Source organism: Lepidochelys kempii, chromosome 2 (genome assembly GCF_965140285.1).
Source record: "Lepidochelys kempii isolate rLepKem1 chromosome 2, rLepKem1.hap1, whole genome shotgun sequence".
In the NCBI taxonomy this organism is placed as follows: Eukaryota; Metazoa; Chordata; order Testudines; family Cheloniidae; genus Lepidochelys; species Lepidochelys kempii.
In genome coordinates this window covers 25,014,494-25,033,086 of record NC_136381.1, presented here as the reverse complement: position 1 = coordinate 25,033,086, position 18,593 = coordinate 25,014,494, and the positions used below count along the sequence as shown (strand labels likewise).

Sequence of the window (18,593 nt, the reverse complement as noted above, 5' to 3'; positions counted from 1 at the left end):
AAAAACAGAGCTTGACAGGAAATCATTGTCAATCATTTCAATTGTTGTTATTTTTATCACAATAGCAAGGAGGGGCCTCAAAAGATTGGGGCACCTTTATGCTAGGCACTGTACACATACAGTATAAAAGACAGTCCTTGACTTGAGAAGTTTAGAATCTAAATTTAGATGCAACAAGTGGGTTTGACAAACCATAGGATGGAGAGGGGAAAACAAATGGCAACAGTGAAACGATTATTCCGTTCTGCAGGCTAACTAGTGCACAACTTCAGATTCCATAATAATGACTTCTGAATAATATTTGTCATAAGAGATTCTTGGACATCAATTAATTCAAAAAACAGCTGACAAATAATATGAATATTTAACTTTAGGTAAGAGGAACAAAAATTGTTTAACAATGGTAACTAAAAACATAAGTTCTGTGTAAGATTACGTTTGCACATACTCACAAAACATTTTCCTCTATTATGCCCATATACTTGGTTCTGAATAGTGAAATATATTTTAAATTTAAAAGATTCCTGCTCTCTATTAGCTATTCAGAAAGAAGAACTGTTATAACTTTCAAATTACTGTCTGCTGACAAGAATGGAACAAACAGACACAGCATAACAAAGTTAGATACAGTCAGACTGAGATTGTGGAGAGAACCAGTGATTTTGGCTTGTGGCTCAGACAGTGTTTTTACTATTTATATTGTGGAATTTGTCACTTGTAGAAAAAAACTTCTTCCTTTGACATATCTTTAAAAAGTACAATGAGAAAACATATTTTACCTTTTGCAGAAAGTAGCTTTGAAAGTTCATGAAGTTGTTGGTCTTCACAATGTTTGGACAACTTTTACAACAAAACATTCGGGTAAAGAGTGACTTCATGGCTGGTGGTCCTGTCCATGTACTTACCATGGAATTTGCAATCTATATAATTAGGGGGAAGGGAAGGCACATTACCACCACCTCTGCAAGTTTATCATAGGCTGAACAAAAACACACATATTTGTTTCCAATAATTAAAAAAAAATACAATAATTGGACAGAATGAACAGCATTCTTCCATATGCTTGCATACTCTTTTCAACAGAAACATATTTTTATCAATATAATATCATCTCCAACATACCTTCTATGCACTGGAACTAAAATGTGTGGAACTCATTTTACTTATAGGAAGTCTGCAACTAATTACCATTGCACGATCAATTTCTGTTTTTAATTGTTTCCTCCTTTTATATTTTAGACAAATATTTTCTGTTCATTAAGCCAAATTTTCTGTCTCTACAGAAGCCAATTATGGACGAGACATTTGCAATAACAACTTCCCAAATTTACCCTGCCAATAACCTCAACCTAGATTTCAACCACGCGTCAACCACCCCAAGAGTAAAGGACCACCCCAAGAGTAAAAGGCAATTCAGGCTCCTGTCTAGCTGTAGTCATGGACTATGAGCAGACTGCAGTCAGGCAAATCTTGTGGTAGGGTGGTGGGAATAGGGGCTTCTGCCAGAGATGACTGGTGCCTGCTGAGAGTTGGGGGACACAATTTAAAGATTCACCCCTCCCCCCATAGCTTGAGTCTCCCCACCAGCACCACCGGCATGCCCACCCTCTTACCCTCAGTGGCCCCTCCCTGAAGCTCTCAGGTGTTAGCTCTGCATGGAGAGGCAGCGGCAAACAGCTGGGAGCTTCAGGGAGGGGACATTGCTTTAGCTTCACAAGGAGAGGCAGCAGCAAAAGCATCTGCTCTCCCTGCAGTTCCCAGCTATTTGCTGCTGTCTCCAGCAGCTGCCATGCAGGGAGAGGGCTTGGCAGCACCATGTGACTGAGCGGGGTCAGCAAACCCTAGCAAAAATCTGGAGGGACACATGACCCTCTCTGTCTCCTCTGGCTTCTGCCCAGCGGGGAGGGGTTCTTGGGGCTTCAGCCCCATGGGACATGTCTGCCAGGGCTCATGAATTCAGCAGGAGCAGGGCTGAAGTCCCAAGCTCCGGCAGTTGCCTCCGGCCCTCGAACTTCTGAACATTGTTGTGTGTGGCTTGGAGGGTCAGTAAGTTTGGCCACCCCGATCTATAGGACCAAGATCATCTATACTAAATTGAGCCAACAGCAGTATCTTTAGTATCTTTTTATATTTTTTTTACTTAGTCACATTAATTTCTTACCTTCTCAGTCACTGACTTAGCCACTTTTTCTGTTTCTCTGTTCTATTTACATGCTATAGTTTGCATGTGGCCTTTGGTGGAAATCTTCCATGCATGCATGAATTAAATGAATGACCAAGTTTTCCAAACCACAAGGTAAGAAGCTTGTCTTGAGTTATTTCTACTTTCAGGGAATATATAAAAGCTCTAGGACAGCTTCAATGTTCCCATCTAACTTATACTGTTCACATCATATTCAACCAACAATATATTTTTCCTTACAACTTTTAACAAGAATTGACCTTTCTGTTCCTGCTGTCAATCCCTAAGCATATTTCTTCCTTAACTACAGTAATCACCTCCTCTCCCTTAATATAAAATTTGGCCCTTTACTAGACAGTAATCTTCTTTGGACTAATAGGGACCATGGCTACCTTTGTCTTTGAATAGCACCTAGCACAATGGAATACCCTGGGCACTCCTGCAACATAATTATTTTGAATACTAATAAACAATTATTATCTTCACCATCACCAATCGCTCAATGAAAAATATTCAAGCCAAAATCTCTCTCAACCATTGCTTCAACCATGTCTTCTCTCTCGATATTCCATTTGACTGACTTCTCATTATGCTGCAGAGGACGTTCAAATTTCTTTCCCTAGTTTTTAAGTCCCTACACACCTCTGATCTGGTCTCCTTTTGCCTTTTCCACTATCAAGGATGCCAAACTCAAAGTGCCTCACACATCTGTACCTTCTTCCATTTTGTCTTTTTATACTTAGAATATCCTTTCAAAATCTACATGTCAAACCTTCACCCTGGCCTAACTCAAATAACTCATGAAAAAACCTCTTCTGCCACATCCCCTAAAAATTATGACGATATGCATATTTATATGTATATATGTGTGAGTGTATATACACAAACAAATCAAGATGTGTGCAGTAACTGTATAATCAAATATCCATAATCCATATTCTTCCATGCTCCGGTCTGGTTTATGTTATAGCCTCACTTGTCTGTCAAATCATTTAGATTATAATCTCTCTGGGGGCTGGGATCTGTCTTTTCTGTGAAACACCTACCACTTGCATGGACATCAACTTGTTCATATAGCTACACTCAGCAGAATTTACTCTGTTTACCAGGAGCAAACAATACAGCGATAAAAGTGTTCAGTATAATAAGCTGTTTTTAAAGTGAAAAATGAAATGAGGGAAGATGCTATCAAAGATGTTAATTTTTAATATTCACTTTTAAGCAAGAGACATACTGAGTTTTTCATAATGAATTCATTCAGAGCACTCCAATAAATATGCACGTCACTGTCGAGTCAGAAACTGACTGTATCAATGACAGTACATAATGGAGAAAGTGTACTTCTATTTTTTGTGTTAGTATTTTGTGATGCTAAAATATATTGCCACAAGTCTTTTGATTTTGAAAATAACGTTACTCTAAACATATTTTCAAACAGATATATATTGTATACATTCTCGTAATGATAGAAAGGAAGTTCAGAGAAATTAATCTATTACACACCAGAAAACATTCAGCTACTCCTTGATTATGCTTAAGATTTTTTTTTAATTTTCACTCTTTTTACATTTCTACCTGTAGGTTTCCAGTGATATCCAATTTGCTTTTTATTTGAACTCCTTTAGTACTTACTAGTTTTGTAACCAAACTGTCTCCCTGGCCTTTTTTAAGTCAACAATTTGATTCTTAATTTTCAAATGTAGACTAACATTACATTTATTTTTTCATCACTCAACCTAAAGATATATACTGCAACAATCTGAATGCACATAGTAGTCTCTCTCATGCTATAAAGGTGAAATTCACCACTTCACCAGATTTCTCAGAAGAAGGGCCAAGGACTTTCCCACCAAAATAAAATAAATTTTGGCTCTCTGATAAATTTTTAAACAAAAGTTCTTTTATTTCTGCAACTTAATGAAATCTGGAAAAATCCCTTGTGGTTTAAATGTCTGACATCTCAATTTTGACAATTATTATGAAAGCTTTCTGCAGTCTCCGTTTACAGATTAAAATAATAAAGCTTTCCTTTCAAATCAGTCATGTTAAAAATACTTGGCAAACCACTTTAAACAGGCCAGATATCAAGCCAATTTAAGAACTATGATGATTTTTGACTCATTTTCAAATGTTTACAATGTCTAGCAGATTTCTCTCATTATTTCTATGCTATGTGATCTCACCTTTGCAAGACAGAAGCAGGCCAGCATTCTCACTCGGTAGAAACATTGCTCTTGTTCTAGTATATCAGTCAGGGCAAGTCGTGATGCTGGAGTGGGGAACTTTTCCAATGCCAAAATGGATTCTTCTTGTGCAACTACATCTCTCTCATACCGAAGCTGATATTGCCACATGAAGTCAGCTTGTTCAAATTCTACCTTCCTCAATACAGACATATCTGGATCTATTCTAATCCAGAGTAAAGGAGAATCAGCACTAAAAAAAGACACACAAAACATTCATAGCTTAAAACATTGTAAGCCTACAATAGTAAATAAAAATGATGTCTCAGCTAATTGTAAATTAACAAAAAATAAATAAAAATGCTAAACCACTATTAAACATGCTAAACTGCTAGCCATATGACAGGTAACAGCAAAATAAGTAATAGTCTTGATGTGTTTAATTCTCTTTCCTCAGAGACTGTATCTGGCATGGCTGAACAACGCTAAGACCACCCACAAGATGGCCAATAAGAGAGAATGGCACTGATGGTTTTTAACAAGTGGTGAACTATCATGGTGGAAACTGACAGGGATCACCAGCTCATTTCACAGACACCTAAAGCTATTAAAAGATCCAAGTCATAAGTACTACTACACAGGATTTAAAGTAGTGACCCAGAATCAAAAGGTTCCATTTACCATATTTCATTTCCACAAATTAAATTATTTAGTGGTGCCCTCCAAAAGGGTGTTTTCCTCCAATACAATATTATATAGCACTGTAGCCATATATAATGCTTTACAGGCCAGTAAAGGCCTCTGTTCCAAGAAGCTTATCATGTAAAAGTCAATAACACAGCAAGATGATGACACTCAGCAATAAACAAAGGATAGGGAGAGAGCACAGGAGGAGGATGAGGTTATCGATAATGAACATACGCATATCTCATGCTCTTAATGTATGCATCTTTATATTTATTAGCTTGTATAACTTCTGGGGAGAGGGAAAGCAGTGGCACCGAGAGGTGAAGTAGCTTGCCCAAGCACACACCCTGGCAGATCCAGGAACAGAACTCAGGGCTCCCAAGTCCCTGTGCAGTGCCCTAGCCACATGACCATAAATGATCAGAACCATTTACAGTTAATTTTGATCATCTCTTCTTTTGTACATGATACCTGCACTATTTGTCAAATTATTTTTGTGTATTTAATATGTAGAAATTATTCATTAAAAAATTCACCAATGAAAACGTCCTCTATAAATTTACATTACTAGATCACATGTTCAAAAACGAGGCTTAATTTATCAGATTCTTTTACTCCTAATTCTCTTGAAGAGTAACAGGCAATCTGCTTTCCTTCATGGAGGTGATGACAATGTTTACCAATAATGGACCACTGGCCTTCATCAGCACAGGAGTACATGAAAGTTGCCAACACCTTCAGTAGTTCAGAGAACAAAACCAGTTCAAACTCACAGAGAAAACAGTGGGCATTTGTTCACAGCAAGAACTGACCCTGCTTCCCTGAAGCAAGATAGTTCCAAGTGAATTAATACAAGAGTTTATAAATATACTTTTAGCATATAGGTCTCAGTACAAAACATTTGTATATAATTAATTTGCAGTCAAGATGGATTAAGTATAAATGAATCCCAGATTTCAGGAACTCATCTAAGATAGATCCATCCATCCAGGTACTCATATGGCCTTCACTGAGCTCCATCAAATATTTCCCTAAGTTTAATGCAAGGGCAACAAATTCTACTGCAAAACTAAAATTGCAATTAACACTTCTTTATTAAATACTTGTTTAAATTTTATTTTTAAACTAAGTTTAGAGATATGATTAGAAATGCACAGGAATGAACATCTTCATTTATTCCAATAGATTATCATGCCCAGTTTGAGCTTTCTACAAAAATGGCTCATATTACTCTACCCATTTATAGTAGAATAATAAGAATTTCCTAAACTATCCCCAACTAGGAAAATAAAACCTCAGATATTGAAAAACAATGACAAATATAAAAATTATACGGATTACAGGAATAAACAGCAATTATGAACTGAAAGATAAATATTATCACCCAAAACCTTAAAAAATGCCTAGGGCATATATTAATACTAATAAGGGAATTATATGTAAGCATGGAGGAGACAATGTCCCTTTGTCTTCAACAAACCAACTTACTCCATTGCAGAAAGATCCATGTCCACCTCTTCTCCATTCATTAACGGAATCTTTTTTTTCTTATTTCTGTGTTTTAAAAAAGTGATACAATTTAAGCTATACCTTAAAAATGAAGAATAACTATACTGACTCTTTCTCTCTCTCTATATAACAACATATAACATGTTTAAATCAGGATTAAGTGTAATATGTGATCACTGTGAAAACTGAGATAAAGTACGTGTACCTATTAAAAACATCATTATGTTATAGCAGAGGTTCTCAAACTTCATTGCACCACAACTACCTTCTGACAACACAACTAATACATGAACCCAGGGGATGGGAAGGAGCAGAGTCCGAGCCCTGCAGCCCTGGGTGGAGGGGGAGACAGGGGCACAGCCCGAGCATCACCACGTTGGGTGGGGAAAGATGAGACCGGAGCCCCAGCCCCACTGCCCTGGGTGTGGGGTGGAGCTCGGGCTTCAACACTGGATCCTAGCAAGTCTAATGCTGGCCCTGGCAACCCTATTAAAATGGGGTTGCAACTCACAGTTTGAGGTCCCGACTCATAGTTTGAGAAGCACTGTGTCATGGGTTTATATTTCAGTCTTTCTAAAGTCCTCACTGCCGGTGGTCCTGACAACACCCCATCAGTGATGCCACTTCCATGAAGAGGTATTTTAGCTTTGTTTATTAAAATTTCTCATTGTGTATTTTGATTATTTATGTTTTGCTGAAGGTGGGGTAACATCATGGCGTACATATGCATGTTCGTAGTTTTTGTAAAACTCCAAAATAAATGATTTTTGGGAAGGGTCTTTTTTTAGTTACTTAATTCCCCTTCTCTCCCACTCTGACTCATTTAAGATCCTGCAAACCCTTACTCACATAACTTGAAGCACATGAGGAGACCCACTGTTTTAAATAAGACTACAGTACTTACATGCTTAAAATTAAGTACACACATACATCTTTGCAAAGTTGAGGCTGAAGTGATTTTAAAAAAATCTTTTTAGGAGACTGAGACAATCTGAATAGGGAGGTATTTGGTTTGTTTTATTCATCAGTTTAATCAATACAGTCTTGATAATTTTAGGGAAGGGGAAAATATGATATTTTTTAATCCAGTTGTCTGACTTGAGTTATTTCTTGTTGTTTCTGGTCTTCTTTCTTGGGGAGATTTCCCATTCAGAGCCATTTCTCTTTGAGCAATTCATAAAGAAATTAAAATTTACTAAAAACTCTTCCATATTACACAAACAAGTTTCTGTTTAGATTTTTACAAGGCCTAGGAACTTTATGAACAACTGGAAATTTGTTGTCAAGTCTTAGTATCTGATTACCTGTGAATGTAGTGCTAATGACGGGTTCTGCTTTTTCCTCTGAATTTTCTCTCTTTGACACATTGTAGATATGTCTGCTAATTATATTATATTATTATTGCCTTCATTTTCAATAAGATAATATGGAACATGTGCATGAAGTCAGTATGGCTGATAGAAATGAGCTTCTAGAAATGAAAATTACCATAGCTGACGTGGAAGAAGAATTCAAAGAACTTAATGCACTCAAGTTGGGGGCACTGAGTAATTTCCATACCAGAATACTTAACACTGGCACATGAGATTGCTAGTCCAGTAGCAAGGATTTTAATACATCTATCTATTTGGGAGAATAGTCATCTACCAATGCCTGGAGAAAGATAATGTTGTACCTATATTTAAAAAAGGGGGAAAAGGTGATCCAGGCAATTACAGACCTGTTAGTTTGACCTCAGTACTATGCAATTATTCTTTCCTTAACAATTAGAACAAATTGTGAAGGAACAAAAAATTAAATTCAAGGAGGTAAAGGGATGCAATGCAACATGGGTTTACCATGCCAGACTAACCTACTTTCAGAAAATAACTGATTTTTTAGATAAATTTAGATTTAGATTTTTTAGATAAATCTAATGTACTTGGACTCCAGTAAAGCATTTGATACAGTACCACATGGGAAATTATTAGTAAAATTAGAGAAGATGAGGATCAGGTACTAGAACTGTCAAGTGAATAAGGTACTGACTAAAGGGAAAAAGGCAAATGATTGTGCTGAAAGGTGAATTACTGTATTCAAGGGAGGTTACTAGTGGAGTTACTCAAACATAGGTCTTGGGAGCAATCTTATTCAATATTTTTATTAATGAGCTTGGCACAAAAAGTAGGAGTGTGCTAATGAAATTTTGCTGATGATACAAAGTTGGGAGGCAATCTCAATAAAAAAGAGGAGCTGAATATTACACAGGAAGAGACGGATGACCTTGAATACTGGAGTGACAGAAATGAAATGAAATTCAATAGCACAAAGTTCACGGTCATGCACTAAGGGTCTAATAATAAGAATTTCTGCTACAAGCTGGGGGCTCATAAGTTGGAAGCGACAGAGGAGAAAAGAGATCTGGGTATGTGGGTTTATCACAGGATACTATGAGCCACCAAAGTGACATGGCTGTGAAAAAGGAAAATATGATTCTAAGCTACATCAGACAAGGCATTTCCTATAGAGACAGAGAAGTATTAATGCCATTGTATACAGCACTGAGACCTCTTGGCATACTGTGTACAACTCTGGTCACACATGTTCAAGAGTAATTAATTTAAACTGGAACAGGTGCAGAGAAGAGCCACTAAGCTGATCAGGGGAATGAAATGCCTATCTTATGAGAGGAGATTGGAAGAGCTTGGCTTGTTTAGTCTAACAAAAAGGCGGCTGAGAAAAGATATGATTGCTCTCTATAAAGGGAGAGTAAATACCAGGGAGGGTATTTACCACAGAGCTATTTAAGATAAAGAATAACGTTGGCACAAGAACAAATGGGTATAAGTTGGCCATGAACAAATTCAGACTTGAAATTAGGTTTCTAACCATCAGAGGTGAGGTTCTGGAACAGCCTCCTAATAGGAGTTGTAGTGGCAAACAACTTAATTACTTTTAAGAGGGAGCTGGACAAATTTATGAATGTGATTATATGATGGGGTTGCTTGTGATGGTAGGGGGCAGGGCTTGGCAGCCATAGGGCTCACTTCTGGTTTTCATCTTATGTTCCTAAACGTCATGCTTCATGGTTTCAGCTGGCCACCTACAGCAGTCAGAAAGGGATGTCCCCCCACCAGAATATACTCTGGTTTGCTCTTTTTAAATTTTCTTCCTTTGAAGCACCAGTGATGGCCATGCCTGGAGATGGGACATTGGATGGAGCATGCCAGGGCTCTAAACTGGCACTGAGCAGTCTCTCTCTCAGGTGCCTAACTAGCTGGTTCTTGCTCACATGCTCAGGGTTTAACTGATCACCATATGTGGGGTTGGGAAGGAACTTTCCCTCAGGATAGACTGGCAATGACCTTTGGGATTTTTCACTTTCCGTGTGTGGGTACAGGTCACTTGCCAGGATTATCTTGGTATATCTCACTTAATCATTTCCCTGCCACTATGGAGGCCTCAGGCTTTACTGCACCTCGGTCCTTCCTGCTCTCTGCCTGTGGCACACAACAGCATAGTCTCCTGTGGGCTGTAATATTTTGGTCTAACTAATTTTGGTTGTTGAGTTAATTGGTGCTGGTTGCTATAGGTGACCTGTAATATACAGATGGTCAGACTATATGATTTGGTGGTCCCTTCTGGCCTATGATTCTATTATCACAAAATTGGTAAATTATACAGTAAGATTATCAACATTTACAAAAAGAAGTATTAAAAGATTTAGATTTCACATTTCCCATTAATTGTACTGGACATTATTATACATACCTTCTATAAACATCTGCATTCTGTAGCTCTAATTCTTACCTTCTGCTTTTGGAATGGCAAGGTATATCATGTTTAAGACTGTTTTCTTCTATCTGCAACGTATGGTTGAAAGATCCATCAAGTTCTTGGACTGTCACTTTAAGAGGACCCTGAAGAAAATTAAGATAATTTAATTATTAGAGTAATAAAAATGAATTTGTCTAATATAAATATAAACCTAAAGTTTATAAATGTGTGTACAGAGATAAATGCATATCAGCAGTGTTGTAAACTATGGAAAATGGACCTTACCACATATTTCTGGGTCCCAGGAGAAGTGTAGTCTTGCTTTATTTCCAATTCCAATACATTTCGTTTTCTATTAAACGCAAAACTGCCATAAAATTTGACCACACCACTCTGATCCCTAATAAATTGTATAGGAATCTTGAGGGACAACAGATAGTGTTTATAAATAAAAATAACTTTTATAAGATTTACATTCTCACATTTTGCACTAGATTTGTATTTGACTGTCACAGCATAAAAAGGTTCAAAGAAAAGTGGAGAGGGGAAAATATTTTGGGCTCCCTTCAGTCCCATCACTGGGAGATAAAAGCCATGTGCAAAGGGAGGACCTCAGGAATATTTTTTAAAATAGTCTTATTGAAGATTTTTATATGCTGGTAGAGAAAACAAGATTACAGAAAGCAACAAAAAGAACTGTAGACAGAATACCTACTACTGTGAAGTGTCATAATGAAAAGCCGTATTATTTCATACCATTTTCCACAGGTGTCCTTGCGCACTTCCTCTAGCACAGAGATCCCCAAACTGTGGGGCACACCCCCTTGGCGGGGCGTGGAGGAATGCACGGGGGGCACAGAGTGGCCCGGGCCAGCCCCCACAGGGGCTGGGGAGGAAATGCCACCCAGCCCCTTCCCACCCCAAGCTCCGCTCTGGTCTTGCCCCTGCCCCTGTGTCCCCAGCTCCCATCCTCTCGCCTGGCCCCGTCCCCAGCCTTGGTGCGGCTCCGCTTCTGGGCCAGCACCAGCCCCTTGCCTTAGCCACGGCTCTGTTCCTGGCCTGGGGCCGAGCTTGGGGGCAAGGCTGGGAGTGGAACCGCACCTGGCCACAGGCCTAGCTGCCAGCCCCCATCGCAGCCCAGCTGCAGCTCTGCTCTCGCCCCTGCCCCAAGCTTTGGCCCCGGCCGCGTACTCCCCCCCACCCCCCGAGCCCGGGGGAAAGGGGGGGGCGTGACCCCCAAAAGTTTGGGGACCACTGCTCTAGCAGTACTGGGTCTCTCTTCAGGAAGGCCAGACTCTCAATTTGAGCACCACCAGTAAGTAGGATTGATTTTTTGTGTGTTTTGGCCAAGTGAAACTCAGAGAAATGTGACCAGAGATTATAGTTTATTGTTTTCTACCCAGATTTCACATAAAACATCTATTTTCTAGAAGCTTTTCAATCTGGGTCATTATGGTAGTGTTCTTGGGTTTGTCACCATCAGTAAAATTGAATATGAACAGTGATCTCCACCAGTTTTGTATTTCAGGCAGCTACTGGTTTAACCATTTCTGTGAATAGTTTTAGTTTGTGTGACAACTATTGCTTTATTTTATTCACAACCATATGGCATGTGTGATCCCCTTACACTTAACAATCTGTCCCAACTTGTATTTAGATTAGACACTCTGGTTACCATCCCCAAACCTGAAGAAGAGCTCTGTGAAGCTTAAAAATTTTGTCCCTTCCACCAACAGAAGTTGGTCTAATAAAGATATTACCTCAACTACTTTGTCTCTCTGATTTTGCTGCAGCCATAAAATATTTATTTAAAATACCAATGAAAATAGATAAAAAATTATTTTTAAATTTCTGCTGGTATTAGGGCTCACTTTGATCTAAAAAATGTACTGTTATTATCAATCTGCTACCCCAGGTTATTTATGCCACAGTGATTTACTGGAAATCACATCTGAAAATGCACCAGACTATAGCATTTTCCACGTTAGACTTTAGCATATTTCTAATGGCAATGCCCCTGGATCCCTATAGTATAGTTTGACCTTTAATTACATGAGAGCGCTTGAACTTTATAGTAATTTCACTACTGGTAAAACTGACAAATACTGCAACTCCTTCCAGTCTTGAAAAGCAAAGAGCACCCAGAAAAAGCCAGCATACTGTAAGTCACTATGAAAGGAATATGAATAAGTCGTTTGTGCCTATTTTTAATATTAATCCCTTTGTTTCTAACTCTTAAAAATTTAGGCATTTCATATCTTCCTGCACATTCCTTTAATAGTGCCAACAAAAAGCTACATTTCTTCTCCACTTTAACAATCCAGAACTAGAATGAAAAGGATACACCCACTGCTTTATTAAAGGCTGGATGTCTTTGCCAGAGACATTAGAGATGGATTTCAAAAATCCAGATGTGGAAACCAGCATCTGACTCCACATGTGAGACTGGAACTTTTGAGACGAGGCAGTGCTGGCCAGACTCAACAGTTTGTTGAAAACCTAAAATGAAAGAAAAATTCATTTTACATATTTTGAATACTGAATTATATGAATTTTTTACCTTGATTGTCTTCAGGCAACATTAACGCCAATCAGCTCCTTCTGTAACGTTTACCTTAAAAAAAAAATCAATCCCTTTCAAAACAAAGGGATTTCAGAAACTCATTAGCTTGTCGCTACCTGAAGTTGGGATTTGCAGATAGAGTGCAGAGACAATGGGGTAAAAACAATGCTGCTGGGAAGAGGTTAGGCCTAATTCAAAGGCAGCTGCAGTGCCAGCATTATCTTTATTGACAAATAAAATGTTTAGCCCTGGGACAAAAGGAAGTTACACACTATTTCTCCCTTTCCTATCTTTGCTCATCACTCATCATCAGGCATATTTTAACAGGCAGTTTTCTAATAAATTTACATGGAGTTGAATGCAGAAATGTATTTCAGTATCTATTATCTAGCTATAAGCATTTCTAAAGCACAAGACTATAAATGCTTTGAGAGCTTACAGTTGAGGTTAACTATCATCAACAGCAATCATTTCTTTTACACAAATATGATAATACATATGATTTCTTTACCTCCCTTTTACATCTAAGATGCATTCTCCAATAACTAACTTACCTAGTTATATGTGCATTTTTATAAAAAAAATTCTTTATGATTATATCTCATGTATAGGGCCCTACCAAATTCACAGTCCATTTTGGTCAATTTCATGGTCATAGGAATATTAAAAATCATAAATTTCATGATTTCAGCTATTTAATCTGAAATTTCATGATGTTGTCATTGTAGGGGGGTTACAAAGATACTGTAGGGGGTGTTACGGTACTGCTACCCTTACTTTTGTGCTGCTGCTGGTGGCGGCGCTGTCTTCAGAACTGGGCAGCTGGAGAGTGGCAGCTGCTACCCGGGAGCCCAGCTCTGAAGACAGATCCACCGCCAGCAGCAGCGCAAAAGTAAAGATGGTGTGGTATGATATTACCACCCTTACTTCTGTGCTACTGCCTGCAGAGCTGGGCCTTCAGTCAGCAGCCTCCACTCTCCGGCCACCCAGCTCTGAAGGCAACAGCACAGAAGTGAGGGTGGCATGGTATGGTATGGTATGATATTACCACCCTTGCTTCTGCACTGCTGCTGGCGGGGCACTGCCTTCAGAGTTGGGTGCCAGGCCAACAGCCACCGCTCTCTGGCCGCCCAGCTCTGAAGGCTGCGCAGAAGTAAGGGTAGCAATACTGTGACCACTTTAAAATAAACTTGCAACCCCCCTGCAACTCCCTTTTGGGTCAGGACCCCCAATTTGAGAAACATTAGTCTCCCCCCATGAAATCTGTATAGCATAGAGTAAAAGCACAAAAAAGACCAGATTTCATAGTCTATGCCGCATTTTTCATGGCTGTGAATTTGGTAGGGCCCTACTCATGTACTACATTACTGTGTTATGACTCAAAGTCTACTAAAAACTCGATTATACCTTGCTATAAAAGAAGATTAACATCTAAGGCTATCGTAAAACAAGCTACTGAATTTATTTCTCGGGACAGTAAACTGCTGTATTTAAAGTGCATATCAGGGTTGACTTTTCTTTTACACTGACTACAAAGGACAAGTTACCAACTGGATACTGTATGAAGGAACATAGTATAGGTTGCTGTGATTCCAGTTTAAACAAGAGCCATTAGAGTTGCATGTTTTGTCCTATATTTTATCATTATACCAATTAAGAGAATTACATCTCTAGTGACAAGAGAGGAATACTGCTTTCAGAGTTCTGGTTCTCCCTTTATTAACAGTGTCACATTTTTTCTTACAAAATCATAAAATCGAAAGAGAATTGGAAATCTCACAAATATTTAACTTTTCAAAGAAGCTGCATTCTAATTATTATTATTTAGTTATGATAATGATAGGAATCCAACATAGGCCAGAACCCTGCTGGTTCTCTTTTTTGTGTAAAATTTTTTTGCTTACTATGTTTCAAGCAGTAACTCTACTGGAGGCAATGAAATTGTGAAGATGTCACTGAGGAGATAATTTGGGGTTCAGAACCTTTATTACTAGCTGTATCTGAGAAGGCAATAACCAACCTGCACATTATAATCCAGTTTACCTGTACTATGAGCACATTTTATCTCGAAGTTATTGATACACAAGCAAACACGAAACCCCAACATGATTTTTAAAAAGTCACTTTCAGAACATAATTGTACTTAAAGATAAAAAGTTGAATATACCTCATATAAGAATTTAAACACCTACTTGTAGCATGAACTCCATACTGATCCTGTTTTCTATCAATCTCATAACAAGATGGGCTTTACACTGGAACATAGTGTAATATTCCCAGGACAGTGTGTGAGGGTGTTTTATCGAAAAATGCAGATGTGATGCAGGGCTGAAAAATTAAATCAAAATAATTTAATGTATTTTCTGTTCTGAATATTACGGCAAAAAGCTCACAACAGTTACTGATAAACAAGATGATTGCAGTATACATTCATATTGTTTCTACTTATTTAAGATGACAATGCATCATGGGCTTATTCATGAAAAAGTCTACAATTTTTATAATGTAAAGATAGGTGTATGTATATTACATAGAGGAGAACAGAGAATAAATGAGAATAAACTACAGTTTGAACAGTAATATTACAAACATGAAGTTGTCTAGTAAGAATTTAAACAATAAAAACCAGTGTGGAAAGGGTATATGTCATCAGACTACTGAGAATTGCTCATATCTTTGTGGGGGGGTTCCCCCTTCATTTGAAAGTAATTTGATTGCAATTACTATATATTTAAACAAACATTTATTTGGAAAGCATACAACTGATTGTTCTACAAAGGAGAACAACTTAGTTGACCTTCTATGGATTTCACTTATTTTACTTCAGTTTCATTTGAAAGCCAATCTCTGCAGCAAGGCTGTTGTTAATAGATGGTAAAATAGCTAGAAAAAGAATTTTTGTTTAAAGCATAACATCTAAAGAATATTTCACTGGTCTTGAATTGCAGCAAACCATCCCTTATCCTATACACTGTTTCAGGTAGATTTTACCGTCAAAAATAGCTAAAATGAACGTGAACAAGCTACATATTGTATTAACAATGTAATTTAATTGGCCAACAGAAATTAGTATAAGAAGTCTCCTTCCATTTCTAAGTCCACTATTCTGCATTTATTTTTAGGTTGAAAAGTTGATGTTTGTTCAAACACAATTTAAAAAATGCTTTCATGGAAGAACTTTCAATATGTTTCAAGAGAATATAATTTTATCATACTTTAATAAAATGAAAAAAACATTGATTATAAAACTTTTTGTGCAGCACCAAACACAACAAGGTCCTGGTCCATGACTAGAGCTCCTCAGCACTTGGATAGTACAACTAAATTAAAAAAGAATAATGTAATCCTTTTAAGATATTTAAAAATAAATAAAAGTTTACTAATCAAAGCATAGCAAAACCTAAAAACACCTTCAGTATTTAGGCACACTGGCATCTCCTGTACAAGGTACATGATATGTCCCAAAGTAGTAGAGGTCAGTAATCATCATATTTTCAAATTCACTTGCTTTTAAGTTGCTCTGAGACAGGCCTAAAATTTCCAGTGTACGTTTTGGTTAGAACATTTTATTAATTAGTCACCCTCACTGACACTGCCCTTGAAGATGAAGAGGAATTTAAACAAAAATCTGGATTAAATCATACTTGTAAATTAAATATTTGGAAAATAAAATATCACACTGCATCACTATATGATCAGATAATGAAAGGCCTTATGATAACATCTACAAGAAATAGAGTTAAAAGTTCTCATAACTAATTCTGAATTTCACAGTGTCTGTTGGGTTTAAAATCATAATGCACATGATCTGCAGATTCCCCCTCTGAGGAGAATAGCTTGTATGGCATACAGACATATTTTAAATGGACTTCTTCTTGATAAGATTTAAAATAACTCTTAAAAATAAGTTGCCTGATCTATAGTTCAGTTCAAAAATAGAAAAGTTACTGTAATTGCCTTATTCGTGAGAAAAATAAGAACATTTGCCTGTTTTCCATTAGTAGAGAAGAAACTGGAGATGATAAATTTTATAAGTCTGAATTTATTTTTGTTTGGCTGATGAATTAACGTTCAGTGACTGGTTTTGTTGTGCTAGAGTTTTGCCCTTTAGTTATTTTTGTAGGTGTTTTATATTGAATTTTCCATAAACTGGTGACATGTCTGAAGACATTCGACCCAGATGAGATCATGCCAACTTCCTCAAAAGTGGTCTTATGTATCTGGATTTTTTATATTATTATTTTATTTTTTGGTCAGAGACCAACAATCTCTGTGATATGAAAAACACAGAATATTCTTAAATTGCTGCTTTAAACTTTCCCAAGTTAATGCTTCCTAGCGATGACCTATTCAAACTTGCATGGCTTCAAGGTAGGCCCTTGCACCTTTTTTTCCAGACTTGGGAAGCAGAGAAGGGGGAGCTGCAAGGCAGAGTGAGCAAAATTCGTAAAAATTCAAGGGCTAGGCTGAGAAGCCTCACCTTTTGGATCAACATCCATCCGAGGAAACATTCACCTTCCAGAATCTCCTACCTAGGCTGTTCACGTTGTGGAGAGAAAGTCAGGCCACTGCAACCTCTGACCAGTCTCTCCCTGCACCTGAAGGAGGCCCACTAACAAGAAGTGCTGGGCCAGCAGATCATCATCTGGCTCCTTGTCTGTTGTTTCAGCTCCTACTTTACAAGAGCCCAGAATACTGTGAGAAGTGAAGAATTCCCAAACTTCCTGTTATCCTAAGTAACTTATTTTTCTTTCCCTATTTTTTGCCTTGAACTTAACTGGAAGACACACTAGCCTTTTATTTTCTTTATTTTTAAGATGGGAAAGTGAACGTGTGGCTGTGTGTATGCATGTCTGTGAGGGCGTCCTGTAACAGGTGTATAAACCACATGCCAGTGATAAGGTGTTAAAGAGCTGCTGTAGGCCTGGCTGGACCTGCCCCTATCAGTTACGTCACGGGTGGAATAAAGGTTTAAAAGCAGGAATTCCTAGGCAATTGATGGGCAGCTCTGAGAGACAGCAGACAATAGCTCTACACCCTCAAGCAGATCTCCTGGAAAGCGTCAGGGAAACTGCCGTCAAGAAGGTCATTCACCGATGTCCAGTGCCTGCAAGGAGGTAGCAGGCTCCATCATATCAGCTGGGCAGGATAGATTTGGTAAGCCCCAAAGTTAGTTGTGAAATGTTCTGTGCTCCAAACCTCTGCCCTTCTCACAGGTAGTGAATCAGGAATTATACTAACAGAACTTCGGGAGTGGGGAGCCAGGAATCCCCATCTCCTTCAAATGTACACAGACTTTGTGGCTTAAATTAGTATTGGAGAGACTCCTATTTATCAGGCAGGGACACCCAATGGATTTAGCAGCACCCAGACAAAAGTAGGCACCCATCAGTGACACAAGAATTGTGACTCACCCATAAAGTTTACATGAAGAAGGTACCAGAAAGAAAAAGTGCTCATAGTTTAAACAGCCCTAAATATTGTCTCATAAAGACAGTTGTTATACTGTGTTTTGAACCTGAAAGTATTGAAAGACTTGATATTGTCATCTATAATTTCTGGTAAATAAAAGTTTGTTAAACTTCTGTTTATCAAGGTTGTTCTGCTAAAGTTAGTATTATAATCTCTGTCGAGGACAGAGGAGGAGAGGATAAAGGTTAGCCACCACATAAAAAACCGAAGCTTGAGAAGAAAGTTTTATAATTGGCTCCGA

General features: G+C 38.0%; 1 protein-coding gene across 8 annotated transcripts in view; it reads right to left on the bottom strand.

Moving 5' to 3' along the window:
* The window catches only part of TAF2 (TATA-box binding protein associated factor 2), a 107,718-nt gene that overhangs the window by 49,401 nt on the left and 39,724 nt on the right, over positions 1-18,593 (bottom strand). For 7 of the 8 annotated variants that reach the window (XR_012157106.2, XM_073330253.2, XM_073330254.2 and 4 more), the window contains 7 exons: positions 15,073-15,208; positions 12,662-12,816; positions 10,603-10,717; positions 10,351-10,460; positions 6,541-6,606; positions 4,366-4,618; positions 780-920 (listed from right to left, as the gene is read on the bottom strand). Coding sequence is in view for 7 of the 8 variants with exons in the window: in XM_073330253.2 (XP_073186354.1) it covers positions 780-920; positions 4,366-4,618; positions 6,541-6,606; positions 10,351-10,460; positions 10,603-10,717; positions 12,662-12,816; positions 15,073-15,208 (976 nt within the window). In the remaining variant the exon portion in view is untranslated. The remainder of the gene's footprint in view (positions 1-779; positions 921-4,365; positions 4,619-6,540; positions 6,607-10,350; positions 10,461-10,602; positions 10,718-12,661; positions 12,817-15,072; positions 15,209-18,593) is intronic. The other variant, XM_073330248.2, reaches the window with a different exon arrangement.